The sequence below is a fragment of the Podarcis gaigeae genome, assembly GCF_964106915.1.
Source record: "Podarcis gaigeae genome assembly, chromosome: 2".
Taxonomy (NCBI): domain Eukaryota; kingdom Metazoa; phylum Chordata; class Lepidosauria; order Squamata; family Lacertidae; genus Podarcis; species Podarcis gaigeae.
The window spans coordinates 110,748,524-110,763,525 of NC_139679.1; the positions used below are offsets into that span (position 1 = coordinate 110,748,524).

Sequence of the window (15,002 nt, forward strand, 5' to 3'; positions counted from 1 at the left end):
CACCACGCCAAACTCTCTACCAACTTGTCTCTCCTCCTCTTGAGAAGCAGCAGCAACCCGGCGGTATCCGAGGCATCCGTGATCAGCAATGTATCCATGTTGCCATTTGCCAGTTACCCCACTCCAAAGACAGACGGCATTTAGCGCGGTTGCCAAACTACAGGCTAAGAGAAACGCACACCTGTGAGGTGTTCAGATGGCCTTTTCTAGGGAAGTATGCTGGCAGGTGCATTTTGTCTGATTCCTAGCTGTTTTATCTTCTGCTCCCCCAAGCTGCCCGCATGTTTGGTATGCTTATAGTTCAGCGCTGTTCTATCGATGCTTTAAAAAACAAAACAAAACCCTTAACCATTGCCCAGCAGAAGAAGCAGAAAATATAACACGTTTTAAGAGCTCATCCAGACTTCCTTTGGCACCACTCTTTCAGACACAGATCTGCGCTTTCCAGGTCTGTCCCAAGCATTTGTTTTTTAATTCCACTGCTTTATTTCTTTCTTTTAATTTATATAGAGCAGAGTAAACACTGCTCTAAACATAACATGCTGATATGTTTAGACTAAGCTCATAAAGTTGTATTGATTAATAGTATAGTATAGTATAGTATAGTATAGTATAGTATAGTATAGTATAGTATAGTATACTAAAAGAAAGAATGTAGTGATACATGATTTGCAATGTAAATAAGAACTTGAATGAAAAAATGATGAGCACTGGTGGAGGGAAGTCACAAAGGTATATTATCATCCACCTATTTCATGTACTGGTGCTTCTTTCTTTTTTCTTTTGTGTTTCTTCCTATCCTTTCCCCCCCTTTTTTGTTGTTATTATGGTTGTAAGTTTATGTGTATGTTTATGAATGTCTGTATGAATGTCTAATCAATTAAAATAAATAATAATAATTTATTTATTGATACATATTCATACATATTCCAAAATATACGGAAATACCCACCCATTGCAAAGTATCTTTTTATAATATACTGAGATAAAACAGCTACTTTAGTCTATAAGAGAACAAAGTCAGGAGGAAGAAAAGACAAGGAAAGGAGAAACCTAAAGAAAGAGAAAACGAGAAAAAAGGGGGAAACTAAAGAAGAAGAAGAAAAATAAAGAGCTTCTGGTTCTCTGTCCTGCAGCTACATAAGATATTCATTCCTTAAGATCCAACCATTCTAAGAAGAAGAAGAAGAAGAAGAGTTTGGATTTGATATCCCGCCTTTCACTCCCCTTCAGGTGCTGAAAATAAGAAACATATAAATTCCTGCACCGGAATTCTCTCTACCACCTTCATAGTTCTTTCATGGAAGAAGAAGAAGAGTTTGGATTTGATATACCGCCTTTCACTCCCTTTAAGGAGTCTCAAAGCGGCTACCATTCTCCTTTCCCTTCCTCCCCCACAACAAACACTCTGTGAGGTGAGTGGGGCTGAGAGACTTCAGAGAAGTGGGACTGGCCCAAGGTCACCCAGCAGCTGCATGTGGAGGAGCGGGGAAGCGAACCCGGTTCCCCAGATTACGTGACTACCGCTCTTAACCACTACACCACACTGGCTCTCTATCGTCTATAAACCAGTATTTTCCATCTTTGTGCATAGAGCAATCTCGCCGCTGTATTGGAAACTGCTCAAACAAGGACCTGGAAAACGCGTCATGAAAGGAAGTCTGGATGAGCACCTCAGTGAAACGACTTCAGATCCTCAATGCCCAGTTCCAAATGGAGAAATCATATTGCTCTTCTGTCCTCCGGCAAAGAAGTACCGTATTGGCCCGAATATAAGCCGCACCTTTAAAATTGGAGCGGTGGGGGGAGATAAAAAGAAAAACACCCGAATATAAGCCGCTCCATTCCTTGCTGCTTCTGGCTGCACATTGGGGTGGGGTGGAGCCATGCTGCTTTGCCCCCAGCCTTTCCCCTTCCTCGCTCTCTTCCTTCCCAGCCTTGGGGGAGAGGATGGAGGACAACGCGCAAGCCGGGTGGCCGTTTTGCTGTGCTCCTGGCACTGTTTGCCCCGTGCTCCTGGCTGCATTCTGCAAGGTCACGAATATAAGCCGCACTTTAACTTTTCACGGTCGGAATTTGGGGGGAAAGTGAGGCTTATATTCAGGCCAATACGGTAACCTTTTTTCTGAGGTTTTGTTTCACTTGATCAATTGCCTGCTGGCCCTAAATGGCTTTGTAGCTTCTCCAGCCTTCAGACTTGTGCCAGTGAGTTGTTGTTGTTGTTTAGTCGTGTCCGACTCTTCGTGACCCCATGGACCAGAGCACGCCAGGCACTCCTATCTTCCACTGCCTCCCGCAGTTTGGTCAAACTCATGCTGGTAGCTTCGAGAACACTATCCAACCATCTCGTCCTCTGTCGTCCCCTTCTCCTTGTGCCCTCCATCTTTCCCAACATCAGGTTCTTTTCCAGGGAGTCTTCTCTTCTCATGAGGTGGCCAAAGTATTGGAGCCTCAGCTTCACGATCTGTCCTTCCAGTGAGCACTCAGATCTGATTTCCTTAAGAATGGATAGGTTTGATCTTCTTGCAGTCCATGGGACTCTCAAGAGTCTCCTCCAGCACCATAATTCAAAAGCATCAGTTCTTTGGCGATCAGCCTTCTTTATGGTCCAGCTCTCACTTCCATACATCACTACTGGGAAACCCCTTCTCCTAGGGCCCTCAATCTTTCCCAGCATCAGGGTCTTTTCCAGGGAGTCTTCTCTTCTCATGAGGTGGCCAAAGTATTGGAGCTGGTGAGTATGTGATCACAATTACCAGCCACCATGGGCATGGCTGAACTTAGCAATCTCTCTCTCTCTGTCTCTGTGGCAGGATAGAAACAGTTTGCGCTCTCAAAGTAGCCAGGAAAGGAGAGGAAAATCTGTCTGGCTGGTTTTGCCAGTGCAACCTCTGAAAAGGTGAGCAGCTGCTTTAGGGAGAGAACTGATGCTGTCCTAAGATGTATCACTGCGCACCTGCCTGCCTCCGCCCTGCTCAACTTGTATATTTATAATTAAACAGATGTTGCCCCAAGAAATAGTGCAAGTCTCTATTTTTTCATTTCACTTTTAATTTGCATATTACGATGCACAAGGCGGTTCGCAGGCTGAAGGAACAACAAAATAGGCAGCAAAGATCACACACGTAACCACAATCTGATCCGATACAAAAAAGGTCATGATAACTTTAAAATAAAATAAAAAACTTATATCAAATAGAGCAATATTCAATAATCCATTAGAATATGACAGCAAACAGCAAAATTAAATATCAGCAAAAAAAACAATTAAGCAGTCTACCCTTAACAATTACAATAAAGAATTACTAAACTGTAGGCAATAAAAATAATGGCAAGTCACAATGCGTATGTATATATTCCTCTATAGTTCAGGAAGTGGCCTTTACATCATGTGAAAGCTCAAGTATAATGTGGAAATCAACAGGGAAACTCAGTGAAAATGGAATAAACTGTCATGTGAATGTAGCCACTGTCTAGTGTATCCAACTTCAACTAGGAGGTCGGACCCATCTGTACTTTGGACTCCACACCATGGAAGTACCGTATTTTCCTGTGTATAAGACATGCATAAGATGACCCCTATTTTTTCGAACCCAAAATTATTAAGAATTTCTTGAGAAAAGTTGTTGATCGCCCTGCCGAAAACCATGTACAGTGGTACCTCGGGTTAAAAACTTAATTTGTTCTGGAGGTCTGTTCTTAACTTGAAACTGTTCTTAACCTGAAGCACCACTTTAGCTAATGGGGCCTCCTGCTGCTGCCACTGCGCCGCCGCTGCACGATTTCTGTTCTCATCCTGAGGTAAAGTTCTCAACCTAAGGTACTATTTCTGGGTTAGCAAAGTCTGTAACCTGAAGCGTCTGTAACCTGAAGCATCAGTAACCCGAGGTACCACTATATGAGAGGACCCCCATGTATAAAAACTAAGAAAAAAATTCATCTTATACACAGAAAAATACGGTAATTTCAGATGCAACCCTGCTTACATTTACATGGGAGAAAGCCCATGCAGATGTTAGGTTAAAAAAAAAAAGCTGAGAAATACTCATCTTCCTTGGGCACATGAACAAACATGAACAACCAGAACACATGGTTAGCATGTCACAACATATTCATTTATACAAACCAATCCCACAAAAGGCATTTAACAGAAAGAATCAAGAAATACAAAATTTCCTCCCCCAAGCTCCCGGAACTACAGCTCATTGGTACTAATTCATCCAGTCTTCAGTAACATAAACAAAATATGAATCATGAGAATTGCCTCCCCTTTTCTGGCAAAGCTCCTGTAACTTTAACAACTTCATAACAGACAGGAGTTCAACAGGTACATTCCACCCCCCCCCCAAAAAAAAACACTTCAAGCTCTGTAAGGAGAAAACAATTCATCTGCTGCTTTTGCCCCTTAAGAAGCACATGATTATTCACCATGAACAGGAATGAAAGAAATAGCCCTAAATATCATGGTGTGTGACCAAGGATCAACTAGGTAAACAGTACAGTGGTACCTTGGGTTAAGAACTTAATTCGTTCCAGAGGTCAGTTCTTAACCTGAAACTGTTCTTAACCTGAAGCACCACTTTAGCTAGTGGGGCCTCCTGCTGTCGCCGCGCCGCCAGAGCACGATTTCTGTTCTCACCCTGAAGCAAAGTTCTTAACCTGAGGTAATATTTCTGGGTTAGCGGAGTCTGTAACCTGAAGCGTATGTAACCCAAAGTACCACTGTATGTAGATCAACAATAAAGCCTCTCTTTTTGCCTTTTTATTGAAAACTGGGCATAGAGAAGGGAGCCAATCAGGAAGTTAATGGGATTTTTTCCATTCTTTTGTGGACCACCATATATGAAAGGATTGGAGAAACTCAGGCCCAGAAACCCTCTCCTTTCCCTATAACTTCACATGTTTCCAAGACTGGGTCCTATTACTAGAAACAGGTTCTGGGACTGTCAAGAGAAGCCTGTTGATTACATATGCTAGTCAAAATTCAAGTGGGTGAAAACTGTCCACTGTCTGGGATTTTTATTTCAAAAGCAAACATATCGAAGCCGCAAAACAGAAAGAAAGAAAGAAAGAAAGAAAGAAAGACCCCGATATCTAGAAAAGCAGCTACACAGCCGACTCATTTTGACATTTCAGCGAAGTCACTCTCTCTTTCTCTCTCTCTCTGGAAAACTGCTAAGTTGACGTTCGAAGAGCTGAGCTGCAGGCCACAGCGGTGGGGTGTGCAACCTTTGTCCAGTATGGAAACTAGAAGGAAAAGAAGGAATATATATATGAATGTATGTTGTATGACTTGATAAGGAGGCCCTGTGATTCATAGGTGATGGCACTCTGTGCTTCCAAAATATTCAGTGAGGCGCACCCAAGGTCCAAGTCCAGGTCATTGCGACTCTACGGTCTCCTGACTGTTCAGCTGCCATTTCAGCTCAATATTCCCTTACCTTTTTGACCATCACTTAACTTAAGGATGGGAAGCAAGGGGCCCTCCCAGATGTTGTAGGCCTATTATTATTATTATGCGTTATTAAATTTATTGCTTGCCCAGGTCCCAGGGCAGGTAAAAACAACTAAAAATTCAGAGTTAAAAACAGTTAAAACAGATTATAGCTGCAGGAACAGAGAGGGCACTGAAAACACACATCTCAGGTGTCAAAGCCCAAGGTAAAAAGCTGTAAGCCATATAGTGAAGAGCCCGGGCACACTTCTGCAGGGAGTGAATTTTACAACTGAGGAGCTACCACGGAGAAGGCCCCCACCCCAAACTTCTGAGGGAGGTGGAACTGCCACAAAGGTTCCCACTGCTAATCTCAACACACGTGAGGGTCTGTCAGGAAAGAGGCAGGCTTTCAGATTACAACCCCCCATCATCCCTGAGCATTGGCCACATATGTCTGGGGCTGGTGGAACAACAACAACAACTGGAGGGCCACATCTTCCTAAATCTCTGACTTAGCTCACTGAACTACAGTGGTGCCATTAGGGTAAAGCTTGGAGGGCAGATGTCTAGGGCCATCCTATTCAGCAGAATGAACAGGATTTCACCCCAACCAACACACCAGGTCTTTCTGAAGTAAGTGAAGAAGTAATGCACATTCTGAAGTAATGCCGTCCTGGTTTCTGATTTGATCCCAGAATATCTCACTTTTCAGTAAAGGTAAAGGTAAAGGTAAAGGGACCCCTGACCATTAGGTCCAGTTGTGGCCGACTCTGGGGTTGTGGTGCTCATCTCGCTTTATTGGCTGAGGAAGCCGGCGTACAGCTTCTGGGTCATGTGGCCAGCATGACTAAGCTGCTTCTGGCGAACCAGAGCAGCGCATGGAAACGCCGTTTACCTTCCCGCTGGAGCGGTACCTATTTATCTACTTGCACTTTGACGTGCTTTCGAACTGCTTGGTGGGCAGGAGCAGGGACCGAGCAACGGGAGCTCACCCCGTCATGGGGATTCAAGCCGCCGGCCTTCTGATTGGCAAGTCCTAGGCTCTGTGGTTTAACCCACAGCGCCACCTGCATCCCTTACTTTTCTTTAGGACGTCCCTATTTTCATTGGAGAAATGTTGTATTGTATTAAGAGGGTGCCCATAAGTCCATTTGAAGTAATACAGTTTACCACCAGAACAGCCACCCTCCTGGAAGAGCATTAAGTCCAGAGCCTACAATTACTGAACTGTGCTACTGAAATTCAAGGCCTGATTTGAACAATGATGTTGGGAATAAAACAGAGCGAGTCATTCCTGAGGGTTGCAGGGCAGATGGTGTGCGCTCTCTGATTAAAAAGACAAAGCAAAACGCTGTGCAAACAGAAAATTAAAAACACCAGGGAGAAAGGTTCCAGCCCAGCCCTTAGCCTGCTCAGCTGGTTTTCTATGGATGGGTTTTGTTTTGTTTCTTTAACACAGAAGAGCATTTGGAAAGATCATCTGCCATCACCTCCAGTCTGAAATGACGCAGTCCGTCCGGTTACCTCAACATTTATCACATTCTACTGTAGTCATTACTGAGCTTCTTTCATCAAAAGAGTCAATGACCTTTGAACACCCTTCCAGCTCTGACTCTGCTGCACATCTGGATCCAGCCTAAGTTCCCTCTTTGTCTTAAAACTTAAGAGCATCTTCACATTCCAGGTCTTTGCCTCTAGCCTTCTTGCCCATGGCTACAACTGTTAGGTCAGGGCCTGGGTGGGTGTTGTGGGGATGCCGATTATTGTCTTCCAAAGCAACCACTCTATCCAAATTGAAAAATGGTAAGCGTATTGCTGGTGGTCAGCAAAAGAAGTTCAAAGAATCACTTAAGGCAAATCTTTAAAAATGTAGTATAAACACTAACAAATGGTTAACACTGGCCTGCAAGAGCTCCAATTAAAAAACAGCCTCCACCAAAGGTGTCATGGGTTTTGAATACAGGTAGGTAGCTGTGTTGATCTGCCATAGTCGAAACAAAATTTAAAAAAATCCTTCCAGTAGCACCTTAGAGACCAACTAAGTTTGTTATTGGTATAAGCTTTCGTGTGCATGCACATGAAAGCTCATATCAATAACAAACCTAGTTGGTCTCTAAGGTGCTACTGGAAGGAATTTGTATTATTTTTATGGGTTGTGAAGACGCTCAAACTCAGGACAAAAGGAAGAAATGTGCTAAGAGGAAGCCATGCTTGGCAAACCCTCACTGTGATCAACTACTGCCTGGAAACCTCTGTCCCCACTGTGGAAGGGCATGTGGATCCAGAATTGGCCTCCACAGTCACTTACGGACTCACTGTTAAAACCGTGTTTATTGAAGACAGTCTTACTTGGCTACGAGTGATTGAAGAAGAAGAAGGAGGAGGAGGAGGAGGAGAAGAGTGAGGGCCACCAAGCAGCAGTTTGTGTGCTGTGGTCTCTAGGCAGTGGGATACAAATGGAAATATCTGGATAAAGGATGTCCAACTCTAAGATTCCATGATTCTATGTGATGTGGTGGTTGGACTAGCGAGCACCAGGGAGACCTAGATTCAAATCCTTCCTCACCTATTAAACTCATGGGGCCAATCACCCTCTTTTCATCTACCACACAGGTTGTGGTGAGGATAAAACAAGGGGAGGAGAAGAACCATGTAGGTTTCCTTGAGATCCTTGGGAGAGAGGAAATATTTTATTTATTTAAAGTAGGGGTGGGGAACCTCAGGCACAGGGGCCAAATGCAGCTGTCTGTGTCTCTCTATCTGGCCCTCAGGTCTCTCCCCAGGTACACCCTGGTACACTACTCAGAAACCTATGGTTTTGTACTGAATACACACATACCCTCCAATATCTGGGTGATCCAAATTGGGAAGGTTGTTTTTGTTTGTTTTTTGGTCCCAAGCTCTTGTGGGAGCCAGCTGACTTGCGCCGGAGCACCAGACCGAAAACAGGACATTCCAGGATCCAATCAGAAGCCAGGATGGCTTCTGATGTCCCACTTAAATCGGGACGGTCGAACGGTATGAATACTACATTCTAGCCATGCAAAGGAAAAAGGTAATATTCATTGCTCCATCCACTTTGGCATCTGGCTCCTCCCACAAGTAGCATACAAGCCCTTGAATGTGGCGTTTTAGCTGAAAAGGGTTCCCCACTCTGATTTAAATAGCTCCTATGCTGTCTTTCTGATCAAAGTCCTCCCAAGATATCTCACAAAATGAAATGGATCTCATATACCTAACAGGAGAATTTAAGTTCATGGACTTAGCAGGGAGTCACACTTTCAAATGAATCACAGTGCAGCCCACTTGCAATGCTCCCAGTCTTGCGTTAAACAAAACAACCAATTAAATAAATTTCTTAAGCATCCCCTCTCTTAAGTACGATCACTCCCATCAAAGTGATGGCTTTTTCAGGGGCGCCGACTTATAAAAAATATTGGGAGGGGCGGGGGCCCATACCGACTCATAAAAAATATTGGGGGGGCCCAAGACCTCCAAACCGCTGCTGCTGGGGGAACGAAAGGGGCGAGCCCCGGGCTGCCCCGACCTTAAGTGGTCCTGTGAGGGCCCGCCCTTTGCGGCAGCCGATTTTTATGGGGGCTCGGGCCCCCTCAGGCCCCATGGAGTCGGCGCCTATGGGCTTTTTCCTCCAGGGCTCACGTTTGGGACAGTTGTGTCCTGTGCCAAATGAATGGGCCTGGGTATACTTGTGGAGGAGGAAAAAGCCTTTTGTAACAAAGGGAAACAGGCACGGGGAACAAAGTTCCAGACTAGCTTTCTACTCTACTGCACCCAAGTGCCCTGCCTTTTTCAGAGACCTTCAGGGTCCTCCTGACTTCCAGGCAGCTGTAAACGCTATCTATCTGCTCTGGTGAGATTTCACAGGCGTTGGACCCAGTGCTGACCAATTCTTAATAATAATAATAAAAACTTACCAAAAACAGGAAGCCAACCAGCATGAAAATGAAGAATGACATCGTCAGGCATAGGAGGACTGTGGCCCATCCTGGAAAAGCACCACAGTTGGGATGGCATGTGGTGTTCTCTACAAAACGACAGGAATAAGATTATGTGAACTAAACTGACAACAATTTACTCAATTTACTCATCAACAACTTCTTATAGGTGATCCATATTCCAAACACATGGCAGCTTGGGGGGTTGGGGGTTCTCCAGCTCAGATTTTTGCTTGAAAGTAGTGAGAATGTTGAACTGTCTTATAAATCCTGTTTCGAGAACCCAGCTGCTGCTGCTGCTGCAGCTGCTTCCTTGTCATCCCCTCCACCATTACTGGGCCATAGCTCGGTTGTAAAAAGGTAAAGGTAAAGGGACCCCTGACCATTAGGTCCAGTCGTGACCGACTCTGGGGTTGCGGCACTCATCTCGCTTTATTGGCCGAGGGAGCCGGCGTACAGCTTCCAGGTCATGTGGCCAGAATGACTAAGCTACTTCTGCTGAACCAGAGCAGCGCACGGAAACGTCATTTACCTTCCCACCGGAGCGGTACCTATTTATCTACTTGCACTTTGACGTGCTTTCGAGCTGCTAGGTTGGCAGGCGCTGGGACCGAGCAACAGGAGCTCACCCCGTCGTGGGGATTTGAACCGCCAACCTTCTGATTGGCAAGTCCTAGGCTCTGTGGTTTAACCCACAGCGCCACCTGCATCCCAGCTTGGTTGTAGGATCATAGAATTGTAGGGCTAGACCCCTTGCAATGCAGGAATCTTTTGCCCAACATGGGGCTCAAACTCACGGCCCTCCGTTAAGACTGAATGGAGCCACCAACCTCATTTCCCCCCACCTGCCTGCCTTCTTACATATTACGCGTTCAAAGGGGCTGCATTACTGCCTGTCAGTTTCCACACCATCCTCTCCTCCGTCTCACCGTTGCCCTTGTGGCAGACAAGGCTAGAATTTGTTGGTTCTGCCTGTCGCTGACTCTGGCTCCACCTGCTGGCGGTCTCCCTTCCTAGCATCCTACTGGTTCCAACCAGCCCCAGCCACTACAAGGCAAACGTGGGGTTCCAAACCCCATGTTTTTATTCCAAAGTGTGGGGTGGGGAGGAATGTCCTTAGGTCTGGGAGAATCAGCAGACAGAAGAAGGGTTAGGCACCCCCTCCTTCCACCCACCAGTTCCCCCCCCCACAAAGTGTCCCATTTCCTCACTATTTGCATACTCTCCAACATTCCTCTGATGAATACAGGGGTGCCCTATATTATTATTATTATTATTATTATTATTATTATTATTATTATTCCCACCCATCTGACTGGGTGGGTTGCCCCAGCCACTCTGGGCAACTTCCAACATAAGTCGCTCGGGTTGCGAACATGGTCCGTGCGGGAAGCACATTTGCAACCCGCAGCACCCCGTGTGTGCACACACGGGTCACGATTCGGTGCTTCTGCACATGCACAAGCGCCGAAACCCAGAAGTAACCAGTTCTAGTATTTCCGGGTTCAGGGCAGTGCATGCCCCAAAATCGCGCAACCCGAAGCGCCTGTAACCCAAGGTATGATTGTAAACACATAATAAAACAATTTTTAAAAACTTCCCTATACAGGGCTGCCCAGATGTCTTCTAAAGGTTATATACTATCTCCTTGACTCAGGGGTCAAGTAACTCCATACCCTCCAACATTTCTCCGTTGAAAATAGGGACATCCTAAGGAAAAGTGGGTCATTCTGAGGTCAAATCAGAAACCGAGACGGTTTCTGTAAATCCGGGACTGTCCCTGAAAAATAGGGACACTTGGAGTCTGCTCTGGGTTTACCAAAGCAAATAGCCACTTTGCAGAAGCAGGAACCTAGGAACTACCTTATACTGGATCAGACCAATGGCCCACCTTAGCCCAGCAATGCCTGCACTGACCAGAAGGAAGTTCAGGCAGGGGTTTCTCCCAGCCCTGAATCGAAAGCGTGAGGAATTGAATTGACCACTGAACTGAAAGCAGATACAGTGGTACCTTGGGTTACATACGCTTCAGGTTATATACGCTTCAGGTTACAGACTCCGCTAACCCAAAAATAGTACCTTGGGTTAAGAACTTTGCTTCAGGATGAGAACAGAAATCGGGCTCCGGTGACGAGGCGGCAGCAGAAGGCCCCATCAGCTAAAGTGGTGCTTCAGGTTAAGAACAGTTTCAGGTTAAGAACGGACCTCCGGAACGAATTAAGTACTTAACCCGAGGTACCACTGTATTGTGCCATTTAACTATGCCCAGTGCCCTAAAGTAACATGCAGTTCTACCCTGAAGAAGAAGCCAACTCAGCGGGGCTATAGATTGGTTGCTTATTACCTTCTGCATGGACCGTGGACTTTCTAAGAGTGGGAGTGGCATTTACAGGTGGGACAGTGGTCTCTTCCTGCTGCGGGGTGTTAGTTTTCACAGCAACGGTGCCAGTAAAATTCTCTATTGAAGGGAAGGTCAGATCCTCAGGGTTTTCTGTCGAGGCAAAATCTTCCTGGCCAGGGGAGCCTTCCCCCAAGAAGCTGATGTCACTTCCTAGAACATCCAACCCAGCTCCGGTTTGGGTTGCTGTAGCAACGCTCTCAGGACCCAGAGAAGTTGCGTAGGGAGCAGACAGGGGGGTTGTAGAAGCAGCGCCGTTGACGCTGGGAGAGGTGCTTTCAGAGGAACCTTCCAAAGCCATGGAGGAGACGTCAGGGGTGGTTGTGTGGGCAGCACATCCCAAAATGGGGCCTTCAAGTTCACCGCCGACTGCATTGTTGCCGACTTCTCCAGTGGTGGCTCTAGTAATTCCTCTGACGGTGGTGGTGGTACTTCCTCCAGCAGTAACAACTGTGTTTTCCCCATGAGCTGTGACATTTAGAGTCAATATGACTGTACATCCTTGAGAGATGTGGGCTGCCATTAAGGCAACATCCACAGCTGTTGCAAATGGCAAAGCGCAGTGGACTGTAGGGACGGTATCACCACTTATGCTGAGTGATAGCTTCATTTCTGCAGCGGTTCCTTTGGTGATAACGGGACCTGTGGGTGCTGAAAATAACAAACATATAAATTCCTGCACCGGAATTCTCTCTACCACCTTCATAGTTCTTTCATGCAAGAAGAAGAGTTTGGATTTGATATCCCGTTTTATCACTACCAAAATGTGCCTCTTTTCTAAGTGATGTCACTCAAACCCCAAATATACCTCAAGGAGCATCTCCACTCCCATTGTTCTGCCCAGACAGTGAGGTTCCGCTCCGAGGGCCTTCTGGCGGTTCCCTCACGCGAGAAGCCAAGTTACAGGGAACCAGGCAGAGGGCCTTCTCAGTAGTGGCGCCCACCCTGTGGAACGCCCTCCCACCAGATGCCAAAGAAATAAACAACTATCTGACTTTTAGACGACATCTGAAGGCAGCCCTGTTTAGGGAAGCTTTTAATATTTGATGAATTATTGTGTTTTTAATATTGGATTTGGATTTGATATCCTGTTTTATCACTACCTGAAGGAGTCTCAAAGTGGCTAACATTCTCCTTTCCCTTCCTCCTCCACAACAAACACTCTGTGAGGTGAGTGGGGCTGAGAGACTTCAAAGAAGTATGACTAGCCCAAGGTCACCCAGCAGCTGCATGTGGAGGAGCGGGGAAGTGAACCCGGTTCACCAGATTGTGAGTCCACCGCTCTTAACCACTACACCACACTGGCTCCCAGCTGGATACTGAAGGGAGAGGGTGGCATGGCTCAGTGGTAGAGCACATGCTGGTTCAATCCCCAATATCTCCGGGTACAGCTAGCCTTGGGAAGAGCTTGCCACTCAGCATAAACAATACTGAGCTCGACAAACAAAGCGGTGGTCTGACGATATAAGACAACCTTGTTGGAAGGGACCCAGAGGATCATCTAGCTCAATGTTTCCCAAACTTGAGTTTCCAGCTGGTCTGGGCTACAATTCCCATCATCCCTGACCAATGGTTCTGTTAGCTTTGGACAGTGGGAGCTGTATTCCAAAAACAGCTGGAGACCCAAGTTTGGGAAACCCTGGAAATCCAGTCTAACCCTCTGCAATCGAAGAATAAGCAGCTGTCCCTTATGGGGATTGAACCTGCAACCTTGGCATTATCAGCACCATGCTCTAACCAACTGAGCTATCCAACTCAACAGGTGAAGGCTCCCTAGAATGGTCCCCCAAATCTGCTGCATGAGACAGCCTGCTCCACATTGCCCAGTGGGAGGGACGGCTTTCATTTGCTTATTATTGCACTGACACTCCACATTGCTCCAAGAGCTCAAGGTGGCATAGATCACTCGCCCTTCCGTATTATCCTCATAACAACCCCATGAGGTTGGTTAGTCTGAGAGTTGGTGACTAGCCCAAGGTCACTCAGAGAGCTTCCGGACTTAGTAGGGGGTTGAATTCCTGAGTTCTAGTCCATCGACTGTAATCACTACACTACACTGTCTGCAGCTTGTGTGTCAAAAATTCTGGCCTCTGCCACACACACACACACAGGCTGAAATCCTAAGCACACTTACATGGGAGCAAGATCCATTGACCACAGTGGAAGTTGCTTCCAAGTAAATATGCACCAGATTTGGATGCGAATCCAGAAGGTCTTACCGGTTTCCGCAAGGCACAGGATTGCTGGGAAGATGATCTTCCAGGGGGCAGCTAGAACCGGCTCCATTGTAGCTGCTCCTTAGCGACTTCACCGGCTGCCCGAGGCAGGAGTGCCAGCGATCGCATGGTTTTATGGGAACAAAACAAATGGGATGGTTTTATGGGAAGGAGGTCGCCTGGTATCCAGTGACACCGAGGAGTGTTTCCATTAAAATGGAGGTGCTTCTGCCTAGTGATAAGGGAGCTCATCCGGTGGCGTTGGGCAGCGAGAAAATTATAGCCAGTAAAGCGTAATAAAACAGCCTTTCATCTGGGGCTAAATCCTTTCTTCCAGTTGGGTCAGAGCTTTTCCAAACCAGATTTCTCCAGTTTTTCTTTTTATTGCATCTCCTCTCACTAGAAAACCTTTCTAGGAAATGGGAGAGAAAACTGGAGCGTTATCTGAATACTCTAGGAGCAAAGGAATAAGAGACCATGAGAGCTGAAGGGACTTCCTTAAATCCATAGGTATCGCCATGCTTTGAAGCACCCATGAACAACTCAGATATACTGGGGTTTTTTTATTTTAAAAAAATATTACATTTGTATAATCTGCGGTCTGTATGCCCATCACACACGCAACTATCTAATTGAATCACCTACTACCAGGATCCTTCCCACCTCCAGACAAGTAACTGTCCTGGTGGACTGGTTGGATGTAGGAGTGGTGGGATGCACCATCTAGGGAACCCCCAAGGGAACCCCCAGAGGAAGAAGGCTCAGAGCCAGGGAACTGGTGATAGGATGCCCATGAGTGGTCAGAGGGAGAAGAGGGAGCAGACTGGGAGGAGGTGGTGATGTCGGAAGCTGAAAAGGCAACAGGGTTTAGTGAGCAGGAAGAGGCTGTGCCAGAGAGCAGTCTAGAATGAGAGGCAGAATCAGAGCAGGGATCAAGAGGCAGAGATCGGGCTGCTGAAGAAGCAGTGTCTCCACCTCATGCTGCAACCAGCTCC

General features: G+C 46.3%; 1 protein-coding gene across 1 annotated transcript; it reads right to left on the reverse strand.

Annotated features, from left to right (window-relative positions):
* Positions 1–3,031: 3,031 nt before the first annotated feature.
* On the reverse strand, positions 3,032–14,400 carry LOC310837894 (uncharacterized protein). Its single transcript, XM_083725111.1, has 4 exons — positions 14,011–14,400; positions 11,738–12,442; positions 9,373–9,482; positions 3,032–5,247 (listed from the first exon to the last, which is right to left on the reverse strand). The coding sequence occupies exons 1-4, from the start codon at positions 14,075–14,077 to the stop codon at positions 5,176–5,178; spliced, it is 954 nt and encodes a 317-aa protein (XP_083581237.1). The 5' UTR covers positions 14,078–14,400; the 3' UTR covers positions 3,032–5,175.
* Positions 14,401–15,002: the final 602 nt, after the last annotated feature.

Bases quoted from the DNA above. Each gene is read 5' to 3' on its own strand.
- LOC310837894 (XM_083725111.1), bottom strand. From the start codon at position 14,077: ATGGAGCCGGTTCTAGCTGCCCCCTGGAAGATCATCTTCCCAGCAATC. The intron at 12,443-14,010 runs GTAAGACCTTCT...TGTTATTTTCAG, and splicing joins CCTGTGCCTTGCGGAAACCG to CACCCACAGGTCCCGTTATC. The intron at 9,483-11,737 runs GTAATAAGCAAC...GTCGTTTTGTAG, and splicing joins GTCCACGGTCCATGCAGAAG to AGAACACCACATGCCATCCC.